Here is a 16,037-nt window from a genome sequence, read left to right as displayed (position 1 = left end):
GCCATATCGCCACCACTGAAACAAGTCACGTATTACTCATGTATGATGCCGGGTTCCTCTCTTGCGCTTCGCTGTGACACCATGGGTCATTAGCCATGCCTCTGCGAAGCACGCGTTCAGACAAGATTGTTTGAATGCGTAGGGCACGGCATTGTTTCCGTCAAACAACGTCGTAATTTTAAAGGATTTCCTTTGTCGTTGAAGTGCGGCACAATCCCAGGAAATCAAGTTCGCGTCAAAGTAGCTCATTGAAGGGCTACACATACCCAGTGGTACATACCCTGTTACCGAAACTGGCACCAAATAGGTTAATTGAAGAACTGCACATATATCAAGAGTGAAAAAGATATTGACACAAGATGGTGAAATTGCAGAAGAAGTAGCTATCGCTCAGGCCTTAATTTCCCCCAAATATAGATACGTCATCAGCGACTCGCAGTCAGCCATCAGAAACTATGCGCGAGGAAGAATATCGCCTGAGGCCGCTAGCATACTCCACGGGAAAACACAGTTCATATCATCAGAGGAATTCGAAGACAGATACATCATTTGGTTCCCAGTCCACACCTCCTGTGAGTCCCTCGCTCCCCACCTTAACGCGAAAGCCCACCGCGTCGCGCGAGGTCTCATTTACCGCGCTCGCGAAGAAGCTTCCTCCGAAGGAACGGGAAGGGAGACCTGGAAGGAGAAGGACATAATGTTCAGATTCTGCGACGTCACCCGCTTCCACTAAAAGTCTAGGTGCATATTCCCACCTCCTAGCTCCAAATTAGACAGATTTCAAGCGGTTGACTGGAGGCGACTTCAAACTAGAACCTTCCCCAACCCGGTGCACCTATACATCACATCTACCCCGAACTATACCCAGATGACTTTTGCAAATTATGTAGGACAGAACACGCCACCCTAGAACACATTCTATGGGTTTGCGCACATGTTCAGGATGAATATGCAGTCTCCCCAGGACAGCTTGGGGCACGGTGGAAAGCCGCGCTGATGAGCTAAGATCTGCAAGATCAACTATGGGCCATCCAGCGAGCTCTAGAGGCGGCCGGGAGACAGGGTCTCTCTACCGCCCCTGGGGCGGCCTAGGCCCAGGCTTCAATCCGCTGGTCTAAATAAAGTTGTTTCACTCACACTCACTGAAGATGGTACGAAAGAGGTTGACTGAAGAGCAGCACAAATACCAGTGTCACATATGTTGTAACTAATGTTGGTGCGGAGGTTTCTTTGGAAGTGGATTTCCTCAGAACAGCAACTGATTCTCCCTCTACCCATTACACCATGGACTACCCCGTGACCCAAGTTGCCAGCAATATGGCCTGCTTTTGTAGCGTATGCTAAAGTGACTGTCAACTTTTTTGATAACCTGCAGTATGCCCACTTCTACTTGAGTATTATTACATCGTTGTAATGACGCTATTGCCACGTAGTAGTGACGCTGAAGTAAACAATAGTAAAACTGTGTATGACGAAACTGGTTGTTTATTGGGCGAACCTGTGCCCACAAAAGCAAGCTACACTCGAAGCACAACGAAAGCGGCGAACACAGTCGGCGGTCGTCGAAATCTGATCAGCGGCAAAATGCGTCGGCTTTTATACCTCAGTCATCGAAGGTTCCAGAATAATCCCTGGTACGCGCGTGTCTTCCAGAAAGTTCTAGACAATTCGCGTCGCTCATACAATCAGATAACAGAAGCGTCGGTGAAAACAGGCAACGGAAAGAAGCATCGATAACGTTCTAGAAACTTCCGATACAGGCGCGTCCTGCGCCGAGCGATAACGTTTAACATTTGTTAGCCGGTGGAAAGCGGCCATCGGCGAAAGATAAACATGTATACGTGTCAATACCATGTCGTCTTATATTAACAGCCATCTGTGCTTCAAAAATACCCGAGAAGAATCTAATCAAGTTCCTTTGCGAATCCTCCTTGGCTGTGCTGACCATGGGCGCTGGTTCAATACTACTGCTCTCTTACTGCATATTTCATACTTAAACAAAGTTACGTCCCCAATCCCCAGCACATGCCCCTGACGTTCTAATTATTAGGCCTCGATCGCAGGTACACTTCTATGGTGACAACACAAATTAGCTCTTTGAGATCACCAATGCGTGCTATTGATGATGATGATTTAAACCCTGAGGTACATAGGCACAACTAGGGATTGGCCTAGGAGAAGGTGGTATACTTCAAAGAAATTGAATGACGTTAGGGAATACAGGCCAATATCACCATTTTTTCATTGGGCAGCACGGGTGCGTGATATTACAAGAGCGCGCGCCCGTTCCCCTTATGCCAATCAAGCACGAATAAAACGGGCAAATTTAAAGCATTTCATCAACGGCTTTACGAGAGATTTGCTTCACAAGCTTCGAAAATCGGCGTTGGACCTGCGTTCCTTCATGTCTTGTTGCGAGAATAAATTATTACGTGATTACGAAGAGCATACATTCATTCACAAAACTGTGTTTAGGTGAGTGGAAACTTGAGTAAAATGTAGCGCGCCATATAATGAGGTTCCTTGGAATCATACTTGCGGCACGAGCGTTGTATAATTTTTTTATTTTTTACTGAGCAATGTAAATTTTGTGGACTGAAAGTGGGCAGGACAGGTGCTTTCCTCGCGTGAAGAAGGAAGCTGGTAAAAGGCTAGGCTGAGACGAGTAGAAAACAAACGGACATGGTTGAATTGGTGTGTTAATATTGTCTGTCATCTTGTTGCACCACCTGATTCTATGTCAGCGTGGAGAGGTAGGCACATCTCATTGAACGCCATGAGTCCAAAGGAAAAATGTCCTATTTTGCAATAATGCTCTTGAAAAGGTTACATGGTTTCACTGTTTTGCACCAAATCAACGCGATCGCGAAAACTAATATAACTGACGATTTCTTAGGCTGTCCTGTACAAGCAGCGGTATAAATATTGTGAATTTACTGTGCCGGAGCTAGCGTTGGGAAACTGCTCTAATTAGTCGGTTCTTTGTCTGCCCTACCCAAGTTTGCGTGGACAGACAAAGACGCCTGCAGAAACTACGCCAGGTGACTAATGTGCGACGGTCGAGTGCTCTTGCACATGTCATATCGGATCGCATATCGCGTGCACATCGTATATATGAAGACAGCACATATTTTCGACGTTCGTCATTATGTGCAGGCTCTACACGTACAAAACGACAACAGATGAAGCGAAGCGTGAGAACAGTCGAGAATGTCGTATGTGTACGAGACATGCATATCGTATACAGGAGTGCGCAGCGTTACAACGCCTATCAACAGCCACCGCAAAATATTTATGTTTTTCTCTAGTTTGAGTCGAGCGAGGAATGCCATGAGCTCTGCATGTCACGAATTTCGCCGTGATTTCTCTTCGAAAATGGGTGTGTGATGTGTATCATCATAACTGCGCTAGTATGACATAGCAATGAGGTCCCAGAAGACGTCTACTGACCTTTATGACGCGTAAGCGCTAACGTCCTTTTCAATGAATCACACCGACGTGCATTGGTTCATTGAATCTTACTCGCTAAGGCATTGCCCTCTACATCTTCTTTTCCTTTATTGTTTTCTTCTTTTTTAAGAGCTGGCAAGTCGAAAGTTGGCTGTGAAAGCAATGAAACCCTTGAGTTAAATGTTATGCTACTACGTGGATTCTACCGCTTTTCGGGGGCCATGTACGCACGCGCATGCATGCGAGTCATATTTCTACCATTAGTCACTGCCGCACGACAGCCGCTGCATCAAGACCGCAAATACGACGAGCTGCGCACGGCGGTGCAGTAGAGGTACAGCGAACAGTTTCTCAATGAGCTCGTCTGAAAGCGCCACCATTGCAGCACGCAGGCGCAGAGAGGCGTCCTGTTTATTTTCACGTGCGAAAACATTTCGCTCATTTGAATACCTCTTTTGCGAATTGAACAAAAGCGTTATGTTTAAAACCAATGTCTTTGCAAGAACCTAAGTGTAACGCGTCAACTATAAAACCGTTTATTATCACCCTGTCTAAAGTTAACAAGTCTGTGCACTGAGGTATTTAGTGGCAGACTGTATTTACACAGTTAATATGATTGTGGTTTATATTTTTTTATTACAAGGAGCAAACATGCGCTGATTACCATAGACCTCGTGTTTCATCAAGGCCGTTTATTTGAGCGGCTCTCGCGATGCACTGCCGGGCTCGCGTAAAGAATTAAGCCTAGAAAAATACCTTGCGTGTGGTCAACCTGGTCGAAACAAACTCGTGGTTTTAAGTGGCAGACAGACTATTCAATTGCTTTCTGTCATACGCTAGCACTACCGTTTTCTGCCAGCTAGCAAAGCTGATTGCACCTCACTAGAATCAACCTGTCGGGAAGGGTGGCAATGGTCTCCGATTCTACAAGACCATTTATATGAATTCAAGCAGCACAATTGGTGTCCACCAAAGCGACGGAGTCACGGACATTCATAAAAAGGCAAAATATGCAATTTAACTACCCCTAAATAAGCACCTGCAGAAAAGGCGACCTAGTCATGCGTGGTTACATTCGAATCGGAAGACTGTTCTAACTCGGTAATTTTGCAAGTGGCTCTTTTAGCTGCCACGCCACGTTCTGCCTACCATGCTAAGACACTTGCAACAACTACGTGAAGCAGCTAATGCACATATAGGTATTATAACGTGACATAATATTGTAATTCGATGAACGACCATGTGCTCACTTCCGCTATACCGTGTGTTCCAATAAGCTAGTCCATTCGAGCGCCAAACTCGAGCCATGAATTGGCCTCACTGAAAGAAGGAATCTGGGAAAAAATAAATAAGTATATAATTTCATTTTGGGCTTTTATGGGCCAAAGCCATAATCTGATCCCGAGGCATAACATGCTGCGGGACTCCAGATCAAATTTGAGCACTTGTTTTTTTTACTACCTCGGACGATTTCAGCATCTGCTCATTTCTCTAAATAAAGTTTATTCCTCCTCCTGTACTCCCAGCACACGCTACACGGGAGTATTTGGATGTCACCCTCATCAAAATGCGCCAGCAGCAGCGGCGTCTTCATCCAGCAACGTATTTATTCGTAGCGCAATGCCAGAGCTACTAAGCCACCACGGTGGGTGCCGCCAAAAAGGCTGCAAGGCGAATGCTTACGTTGTAGCTTATATTTCGTAGAAACACATGCGATATAGAATATAGAAGACCTTGCCTGAGAATGTCAGCGGTAACATTTGACACAGCTCTGGGTACATTCTTTAGGCGCAGCAACAGTGCAAAACCACCTAATTAAGTCGGAAGATAGCTTTCTGGAAGCGATTAAACAGCTTAAGAATACCATTTACGTTGTCTACGTGATATCGCAAGCCCATTCACCAGAAGAAGCCGAAAAACTTCACAAGACATTTTTCAAGAGGCGTCAATGACACTGGGAGAGTTCAAGACAAATGAGCCTCGATTACAGGGAACTATAAGCATACAAGAGAAAAGCACAGGCATGAAAACCTAAACGCAGATAAGGGTTCTTGAAATCAGATGCAATTTGAAGGAAGATAGATTCTACTTCCCACCTTTTGACGTAAAAATTATTACATCGATACGAGATGTCCAATTACGAAGAGGCAAATGTTACAGCTAGCAGGAAGAACATCCGATCGGCTGGGCGTCTTCACACTATTCACAGTGACAGCTAAGCGAGAAATACAACACATGCGGAGGAAGCGAACATCTTCGGACGACTCACTGCCAGAAGTTGAAACGCCATCGTGGAGGAACTGGGCTCAAGAGCTACGACTAATTAGACTTCAGCGTACCTAGATGGCTTGATATTATTCATTGAAGCCAGCCTCATCATATGGATCTTCATTTGTTTTCCGATGCAAGCCCGTGTACTTATGGCACGACAGCCTACTTGATAAATGCCTACGAAAACCAAGAATAGGCTGAAATAACCATCGCAAAAGGACGAATAGCTCCAATTAAAGAAATGTTGTTCCGAAGACTCGAGCTAACTGCTGCAATGCTACCTGCACGCCTCTCTGAATATATCAGAAGTGGATTTGTGAGGAAACTAAACGACACACGACATTTGACAGACTCTACCATTGTTATAAGTCGGTTACGTAGAAAGAAATAGAAAGACATCTTTGTCGAAAATAGAGCGAAAGAAATAACAGAAAGGCTGAACGGTCAGAGTCTAAATACGTTGAAAGTGAAGAAAACCCACCTGATTTGATGACTACCGTTGTAAGCGCCGAGCATTTGATAAACTCAGAACCGTGACACGGTCCAAAACGGTTTGTTATAAAAAAACAACAACTACAGAGCAAGCCGAAGCAGAATAAAGCGGGAATAGTGAATGTTATGCGACTAAAACATGCACGTCAATTGCGGCAGTGATTGGCGCAGAAAAGTATGGCACGTAGATACGATTAATGAGAATCAAAGTATGGGTTCACAAGTATATCCGAAATATACGTAAAAAGAGTCGGATACCTAAGTGTTGAGGAACTCAAGAATGCAGAGACACCAATAAATCTAGAACAACGACACATACCAGAAGATATCGTACAGAGCCAGATAATTCCCATGAAGACAACAAGGACGTTTCTTCGTTGCACGGAAGCATTTGAAGACGGGCCAGGTCTGACAAAAAACAAAGGTCGCCTACTTCAAAGCGGATTACCATACAACGAAAGACATCCTATTGTGCTGCCAAAGTGGACGGCTGGTACAAAGATGCTGGTACGCCATGTTCATCAACTCACAAAGCATGGAGGAATTAGATTCATATTATCACTGCTTCAAAATAAGTACTGGATAATACAACGAAGGCATCTCACGAACACAGTAATTCATGGATGTCCAAAATGCCATTGAGTTGACGCCAGACCCTTTGGCCAAGAAACTGCCGCACTTCCTGCTGACGAAGTCAACGAGCGACAACCATTAGAAGTGATTGGAGGAGGTTTCGCGGGCCCGATGCTTATAAAAGACGCAATGAAAGACACTACAAAACAGTGTGCTGCAATATTTCTATGTGCTACCACATGAGCTGTATATCTCAATATTGTTAAGAAGCCAACAGACGCATTCTTACTTGCATTTCGAAGATTTACAGCGGGATGAGGCCTACGTTGCATCATATAAAGTGGCATAGCAAGGACGTTCAAGAAGGCCAATAAAGACATTAATCGTATGGTTAAAGATGTAAAGGAAGAAGTCTCCAAAAAAGCAAGCTATGGAGATGAAATCAAATGGAAGTACATCAAAGAACAAGCGCCTTGGTGGGCAAGCTTTTGTAAAATTGTACGAAGCATAAAATCAGCAATGACGAAACAGCAACAACTTCAGTTGAAGCATTCGTTAAAAATAGGCCGTTCACCTATGTATACAGCTAACTGAATGAGCCTCGGCCTATTGCACCGGCTAATACGTGCAAAGCGTAGGCTGAAAGACAGTACCGTAGGTGAAAATAAAGTGAGCATAGAAAAAATGCGGAGAAGTGAACAAAGCATAACGTACTTTTGGTGGGAAAGATGAAACAGAGATTATCTGAAAGAATTGAGAGATCAATAAAACGCAAGAAACAAGAAACGACAGTCAACCGAGGAGATTTCGTTTTTCTCGGTGCACGCGCTCCTAGATCCTTCTGGAACCTGGCTAAGCTCATGTAAGTTTATTCTGTAATTGACGGAAAGAGGCGCTCCTGTTTTTCAAACCATAGACAAATCGTTCGGAAACCTGTAGAACATCTTTGCACACTTGAAAGTTGCTTCCACTGATGCGAAGAAATCTTTTCGCGGGGTGGGAGCTATCGAAACTCATGGGAGTGCACAAAAGGAAAAAAAGAATAACAATCTTGATTTCTTTCGCATCAAGCGCAGCTGTCTCGTCTCATTTATGCGGAAGGCCCAGCTGACGTCTCCTGACCTTTACCATCACCACGCTCACGCGCTAACGTCAATTTAAATTATTCACGCCGAAGAACGTTGATTCGTTGAATCTTACTCTTTAACGCTTTGCCCTCTGCATATTTTCTTCTTTTCCTTTATTGTATGCTAGTTTCTTAAGAGCTGGTAAGTCACACGTTGGTTGTGAAAATAATAAAAATCCTTGAGCTAAATTTTACGCTTCTGCGTGCATTCTATCGCTTTTCCAGGGAAAGGCATGCACGCTCTAGCATGTTTGTCATATTTGTATCATTAGTCCCTGCCGCACGACAGCCACTCTACCAAGACCGCAAAGCGAGGATTTGTGCAATGTACAGGGTTGTGCGGTAGAGGTACAGCGAACGGTTTGTCAAACAGCTTGTTCGAAAACACCACCATCGCGGCACGCGGGCGCAGAAAGGCGTGATTTTTATTTGTAGGCGCGAAAGCCTTTCGCTGATTTGAATATCTTTTTTGCACAATAATGAACGCGTTATGTTTAACACCAATGTTTTTGCAAGAAGCTAAGTGTAACGCCTCGACTATAAAACCGGTTATGATCCTGCTGTTTTAAGTGAACATGTCTGTGTGTTGAAGTACTTAAGGGCAGACTACTTACACAGGTAATATGTGGTGGTTCATTTGTACACTGAAGTTGTATATGGTTTGCCGATTGGTTAGGCCGTCACATGTACGCAGAGACTGTCATCATCAGCAATGGCTCGAGCGCCGTCGTCTTGTTCCACGTCTCGTTCGTTGTGAACGCGGGAGCAGTGGCGTTCGTGCCACTGCTCCCGCGTTTGTCGTCGTCGTCGTATTCTTCCACAGTGACGCCGCGGCGCTCATCATTCCAGCGTAGAATTTCACTTCTCTTCTGTCGTCGTAATGGGGAGGCCGCATTTACCGGGGTAAGAGCCACTGCTTTAGGGCGTATGAGCCATTCATTGTCTTATGTGAAGGACCAATTTAATTTTGAAGCAGTTTAATTTTGAAGAATCGGAATCGGCAATGCGACAACGGCGGACTGCGGGCATAGCGTCAGTGACGTCGTTTTCTCCGTCGCAGCCCAACATTTCTGTAACCTCATTAAGCAACACAATGACGTAGCCAATTATTGAGAAACACTTGAATGTACTGTTGGGATTATTCCAGCGATAAACACCGGGGCCGCGCGTTTCAGCTTCGCTGGTTGATCTGTACAAAGTGCTTGGGCGGGGATTCTTTTATTACAAGGAACAAACATGCGCTCTGCACACCTTGTGCTTAAGGTGCACGGAAGGCTCTCGCGACGCACTGCTGACCTCGCGTAAAAAACGAAGGCTAGAAAAATTCTCTGCTCGTGCTGGACCTTTACACAAAAAACACACGTGTTTTCAATTGGCAATACATGAAAGAGTAAGATTCAACAAACCAAAGCGCCTCGGCGTGAATAATTGAAAATGACGTTAGCACATAAGCGTGGAGATGAAGGTCAGTAGACATCATTTTGGGCTGTCGCAGAAATGAGACGAGACAGCTGCATTGTTTCCTATCGTAAGCTAGCACTACCATTTTCTGCCACCTAACAAAGTGATTGCACCTCAATAGAATATATGTGTCTACAATACCCTTTAGATGAGTTAAAGCAACACATTTGTTTCCCATCAAAACGATGGAGTCATGAGCATTCTTGGAAAAGGCTAAATAAGCAATTTGACTGTCCCCCATAAGCAGCTCCGGATGAACCGACCTAGTCATGCGTGGTGACATTCGAATGATGCGACTGGGTAATTTTGCAACTGCTTCTTTAGCTGCCTTCCCAAGTTTTTGCCTACCATGGCAAATCGCTTGCAACAACTACGCGAGGCTTGTAAAGAATATACAGGTATTAAAACGTGATGGATTAAATAATTTTGATGAACAAGCATGTGCTCGCTTCCACTATACTATATGTTCCATTAAGCCGCTGGACTCTTGCGCCCCTCTCGAGACATGTATTGGCGTCACTAAAAGAAAGGAAAGGAATCTGTCAAAAAATAAATATACATGGCCGTTACAGTTACTTTTGTGCTTCGATGTATAAAACAGCATTTTGGTTAGCATCAATTGCGTTAGCAAGCACTTCCATTTTTTCACCTCCGGCTCACTTGATAGGCTCTTTCCAAGAAGGCGGATAAGGCTCACTAGGCAGGCCGGACGTTTGCACGCACAGAGGAACTATTTCCACGGTTTCTTGTTGAAATTCTCGAGGCTAATCAAATTGGCCGCAAGGGCCCTTTCGGCTTCGGCGAAACACCTCCATTTTAGGCCACAAACGAGAAACTTGAGGACAGCACCAATCCAAAGAGCCGTCGTCAGTGATACCGTCAACCACATTATACTGTCGTATGCCGAAATAAAGAGTTTCTTCTTCTTGACGTACCTTCTGTGTTGAACTAAATATTCCTAAACAAAGTTGCGCTCTTGCCAGATTGTGAATTTTCAAGAGAAAGCAAATATAGCTTTTGTAGAGCATTGGGAGGAAAACAAAGATGCGCGATCATCCGCAACAAAGATGCGGCACATTCAGAAAGCTTTTCTTTCGTAAGTGTTTTTTGAGATTGGCCGGCAGCAATAAATAATAATATGTCTTGCAGCCAAATTGGCTGAAATTCTTTCTTACGAACAATTCAAGCGTAAGAATGTTTCGTGAATTCTGGCCCTGTATTCCATTATATTGGTGCATTGGTGTCTTCGTGATCTGCGTAATATGTATGCGCAAATTCAGTAATCCTAAAGTACCCAAAAGTAGTGAGCAAAATACAGCTATTACAGGATATATAAGTATACGGGGCAAAAAATGTTCCCGCCGAGAGGCGGCCACGTCATTCGAATGACGACGTTCACTCTAGCCACATTTTTTTTGTATGGTTAAGAATTAATTTTTTGTATGGTTAAGAAATAAGAAAGCACGGATTAACTGCGTCACTAGAAGTAAATGTCAGGGAAGAAAAAAAGAAACAAAACTCCACTGCGCACGCCAGCCATGCTGATTCATAACGAGGTGTATAAAAGGCTCGCATTAGCGTTCGGTTTTCAGGAACATTAAATTTAGGACCGAAATTACTCGCATTCATTGAGTAGAGTTTTAAAAGAACACTATGGCGCATCTTGCCTTTCCGGTAGTTCTGCTTTTAACTGGGCTGCTCGATGCTGCGATTTCTGATATTGTCGTAAGGAAGCCTGACGTTCCCTACAACATTAAAAAGGTAAGAAATAGAAGCTGGTCAACCTGCGAGTTGTTTGCACATTTCTCAACACCACAGGGCCAACGTGTTGTTATTGAGTGTGAGGGTTATACAATGGGTGCTGTATCCCGCCAGCACTCGAGTGACCAGTTAAGTTGGATCACTTGCAAAGTGTCTGCTTCTGCGGCACCGGGCGCGCTACGTTTTTCATCGTGTGGCACACAATTTAAGTCGCTTAGAGCGGTTACTTTACCTTCTTTTCTGAGTCAACCCAGTCTGTCGTGTGTACGACCATTTTCTTTGGCAGCTCCCGAACATCTTGTAGTCTAAGATAAGTGGCGCAAGACCACTGGTTATGTACCACTCGGTATGTGCCGCTGGCTACGTGACTCTGGGGACACTGAGTTTGTACCGCTATTCAATGAATCTCTTTATCGCCAACTTAGGTGAGTGGGTATCACGACATCAGCAAACATCAGCTGTAGTTGAGGCTATTTTGTACAACATTGATGTTTATGGTGCCTGGAAGGCAACTATGCTGTGCGGAAATGGACAGACGCGCGAGCTTTACCGAAACCGTAGCACTCGTTAAACCCGGTGGCTTAGCTTTACAGCAAACATATGTGTGCCAAAATCACAGGACATGCCCTTTGACAGAAATGCATTAAAATGCGCGATATGCAGAATATATAGTTAAAATCATTATGCAAAGCAACGGAAACATGAAAATGTCAAAACACGCGGGCTGTGGTACTACGAGTACAGCGCTCATCCTGTGTCGTTCTTTCCGTGTTGCCATCATTTTTCACGCTAACTAGTATTCAACCCATCTAATGCACCTTGTCTAGCTTTCTGCTCTACGGCAATGACTCACGCAAATGTCATGCGTGGCAAGTAGTGTGCTCGGTATCACAACGCTTTGGTTAAATGTTCAGCGCTTAGCTGTCTGAAACACTTAAGGTAAACCTTCCCACGATGCTTAAGAGATCTTTGCTGGTATGGTGTATCAATGACCACATCAGCACACATCTGCTACTCCGTCGGTCCAGTCAAGGCATCATATTTATTATTTATTATTTCATACGCTGCTTCATACCTGCTTAGCTCTGGGATGCAAACATCTACCACCTTTCTATTTCTCCCTAAGCCGCAACGTGATTTGTCCTAAAATATATTCGTAAAATGTTTGATCATACCGACACCGTGCAATGTTCAGGTGTCCTTCAGCAAGAGTGTCTCATCCGTTTCTTGAAGATAACTAGTGGATAGTGGTGTGTCTCAGCATTGAATGATACAGAGGACAAAACGTGATGTTTATATTGCTTTTATTACAGCGAACGTCAGGAAATGAAACAATAAAGCACGAAGCTATTACGAGTTCATAGTGGTCATATTTGTGCGCTACACACAGAAACGCGCTAATTTGATGTGGTACTGGTACTATGCCACCGTAAGCATTCCTTATTCGACGTGCCGTTAAAGAGAACATGGCAACATGTCTACCTTTTCAAATCAGCAAACTCCAGCCAATACACAATAGCCCACGCGTAGGGAATGGAGATATTGCACAAAATGTTAACGTACAACACCACGACTACGGATCTGTAGCTTTACACGTTCAGGATGACAGTTAAAATCTTCTGCCAGCTATAATCACCACAGCACCATGCCTTTCTACGCCAAGTGCAGAAACACTTCCCTAAACAAGATAGAGTCTCGGGATCAATCCATACCTCACCTGTGGGTTGAGCCTCCAGATGCAACTTTTTTGTTGTCGATGCTTCAGTGATAACCGACGAAAAGGGACAAATTTCTGGGAAACAAATATAAGGTTATTCCTGGTAAATTGTGCGAAAAGATGGCTCACCGTGAGCCATGCAAGCGCTGTTAGGCCGAAACGGTCTCTCGTGATTCAGTCATTCTACTTCGGACGCAAAAACGACCGCTGCTCCATTGTTTCTAGTAGTCACCTTCGTGCCCAATACTATCCTGCTGAATACAGTGATTGTTACAGATACAATTATCTCCACTCACCAACTATCATGATTTTGAATCGAAATGTTAATGGTTGCTGACTAACTGCCAGATAAAGCGCATTAGTAAGTGCTTTCTATTTGCGCAGTTTAACAAATAAACTAAAAAAAGGGTCTTCATTGTTAAAATCCGCACACAAACCACACTTGCGGCATTTAAGCCGATGAGTGTAATATCGCATTAAATTAGACACTATCTGATCTATACCAGCGTCAGGATCTGTACGTACCCCAATAAAGGCAGAATTTACAGCCGCAATATATTTGATTTTTCCCTCAAAAGCACTCCTTCATTAAGGCGCTACAAATCCCAGCGGAACGCTAAAGTAAACTCACTCACTCTAAATGAGGGTATTTCAGAAGTGGTGCGATACTCAGCGCTTCTACTACAAGTAAGTGCATGTTTCTGGAAAGACCGGAATGCATTTCGCGCGCTTAGTAATAATTGAGCAGTTCATCGGGGAAATTCAGTGAATTTGTTTTGATGTACCGTTTATGTGATCTATCCGCCAGGTGGCGTTTCTCAAAGGTTTGTGTTCCGCCTTTCTCAAATACACTGCATTTTGGAGTCAGCGCACGTCCTGTTGTTTCTTTTCCCTGTCTGCATCCTTGGCGCAGTTTTCAAGTGAAGCTTGTATTGCCTCACAATTGTCGGTGCCGTTGTAGGTGTGACCCCGAAAAACCCGTCTCGCGCAAGTGAAGGAAAACGGCGGGAAAGGCCAAGAATAGACCGTTGGTGAAACACGTGACGCGCACACCCGTAACACGTGATGAGCGCACCCAATCAGGTGCGCGGCGGAGGAAGGGCAGGGAAGGAAATAGCATCGCGTGGTTTGAGTCGGGTCTCTTTTTCAGTGCACGCTCGGCAAACTGATGGGAAGGCTTCGCGTTGTTGGGTCGGCGGCGGAACAGGCTGCTTTCGACGAGAAACGCGGTCAGCGTCGCCAGGAGCAGGCTCGCGCTCGCCGTGCGCATCCTGCGTTCAAGGCAGCCCAAACCCAGACTCGGTTACAGCGGCAGGCAGCGGATCCCACGTTAAAAGCCCGTCTTAACGAAGGGCAGCGAACCCCGAGACCAGGGAAGGCGACACCCAATTTCTAGAGTACGACAAGCCTCGCGTGCCGCCCGTGTACCGGTAGGGGAATTTTATAATTATATTCATATATGTCGATTCGTTATATGAACTGTAGTTTTCAGAGGAGCGAGCGCCGGCGTGCAAGGTGACCGCTGTCCTTTGCTCGTGCTACAGAAGCCCTCTCCCACATCCGCCACAGAGGGAGAGTTTGGCGGGACAAGAGGAGCGCTGTTCTTCCGGGGCGCTCCATCACTGCATGTACACCTTCGGACGACCGAAGGCTCTCCCGTGATAGCACGCGTGTTCGGTCACGAAGGCGTCCCGCAAATTGTTGCAGCAGACCACGCGCCATTTTCATTAGCTTTGTTGCATTGGCGGTAAAATTCGGCTACTGCTAACCACCGACCAGCGTGAAAACAGAAAAAAGACATACGAATATTGCTATTCGTTCCAAAATTGGTGGTTTTGACACATGGGCGCAGCACAAAACCAACAGAAAGTTTTTTGCGTAGCGCTCGAGCGCCTCCAACGATGTTATAATACGCGTGGGTGACATATTAGCTCGACGCAGCATGCGAGGCGACCGCTTATTCGAAGCAGGAACAACGTCTTGGCAGTTTAACAGGCGTTTCACAACGCTCGCATGAGCAGCAGCGCCGCGAGCGACGTTTCAGGTGTCGCACCTGGATGGTGCACGAGATAAGAACGAAGGAAATGCATAGGCCTCCCAACCTCAAGTTTGAGGATAATAATGATGATAGGGGATGATTTTGGTTGATGATAATGATGACGATGACTGAATAGGGAGCGAGCTCGATTGCAAGACTGAATTGTAGGATCCCCACTAGCTCATTATATATATATATATATATATATATATATATATATATATAGGTTAGGAATGTAAGCTTTGTAACCTGTGAATAAAGGTTACTTGTGTGTTTGATGAGGTCATTTCTGTACTGTAGTGCCACGCTCCCTCATCATCATCACCCTATATTTATGTCCACTGCAGGACGAAGGACTCTCCTTGCGATCTCCAATTACCCCTTTCTCGTGCTAGGTGATTCCAACTCACACCTGCAAATTTCCTAACTTCATCACCCCACCTAGATTTTTTCCGTCCCGGACTGCACTTCCCTTCTCTTGGTATCCATTCTGCAGCTCTAATGCTCCACCGGTTATTCATCCTAAGCATTAGATGGCCCTTACGCAGCTTCATTTTTTCCGCTTAATGTCAACTAGAATATCGGCTATCCCCGTTTGCTCTCTGATCCACACCGCTCTCTTCCTGTCTCTTAACGTTAGGCCTAACATTTTTCGTTCTATCGCTCTTTGTGCGGTCTTTAACTTGTTCAAGAGCTTCTTTGTTAACCTCGAAGTTTCTGCCCCATATGTTAGCACCGGTAGAGTGCAATAATTGTACACTGTTCTTTTTAACGGCAGTGGTAAGCCCCCAGTCAGGATTTGGCAATGACTGCCGTATGCACTCCAACCCAAATTTATTCTTCTGTAAATTTCTTTCTCATGATCAGGATCCCGTGTGAGTAATTGACCTAGATAAACGTACTCCTTTACAGACTCTAGAGGCTGACTGGCGATCCTGAATTCTTGTTCCCTTGCCAGGGTTTTTAACATCATCTTTGTCTTGGGCATATTTATCTTCAACCACACTCCTACAATTTCTCGGTTAAGGTCCTCAATCATTTGCTGTAATTCGACCCCGTTGTTGCTGAATAGGACAATGTCATCTGCAAACCGAAGGTTGCTCAGATATTCGCTGTTGACCTTCACCCCTAAGCCTTCCCATTCTAAG

At 44.9% G+C, this 16,037-nt stretch overlaps 1 protein-coding gene across 2 annotated transcripts in view; it reads left to right on the top strand.

Annotated features, from left to right (window-relative positions):
- The window catches only part of LOC125946874 (uncharacterized), a 98,129-nt gene that overhangs the window by 55,500 nt on the left and 26,592 nt on the right, over positions 1–16,037 (top strand). Inside the window, exon 1 of one of the 2 annotated variants that reach the window (XM_049670994.1) lies at positions 10,977–11,134. The exons of the other annotated variant lie outside the window; for it this stretch is intronic. Within the exon in view, the coding sequence (XP_049526951.1) occupies positions 11,027–11,134 (108 nt within the window). The 5' untranslated portion in view covers positions 10,977–11,026. Of the gene's footprint in view, positions 1–10,976; positions 11,135–16,037 lie in introns of those variants that run through there. 2 annotated transcript variants of the gene reach the window in all.

Source organism: Dermacentor silvarum, chromosome 7 (genome assembly GCF_013339745.2).
Source record: "Dermacentor silvarum isolate Dsil-2018 chromosome 7, BIME_Dsil_1.4, whole genome shotgun sequence".
NCBI classification, from domain to species: domain Eukaryota; kingdom Metazoa; phylum Arthropoda; class Arachnida; order Ixodida; family Ixodidae; genus Dermacentor; species Dermacentor silvarum.
This window is presented reverse-complemented; position numbering and strand designations above follow the sequence as displayed.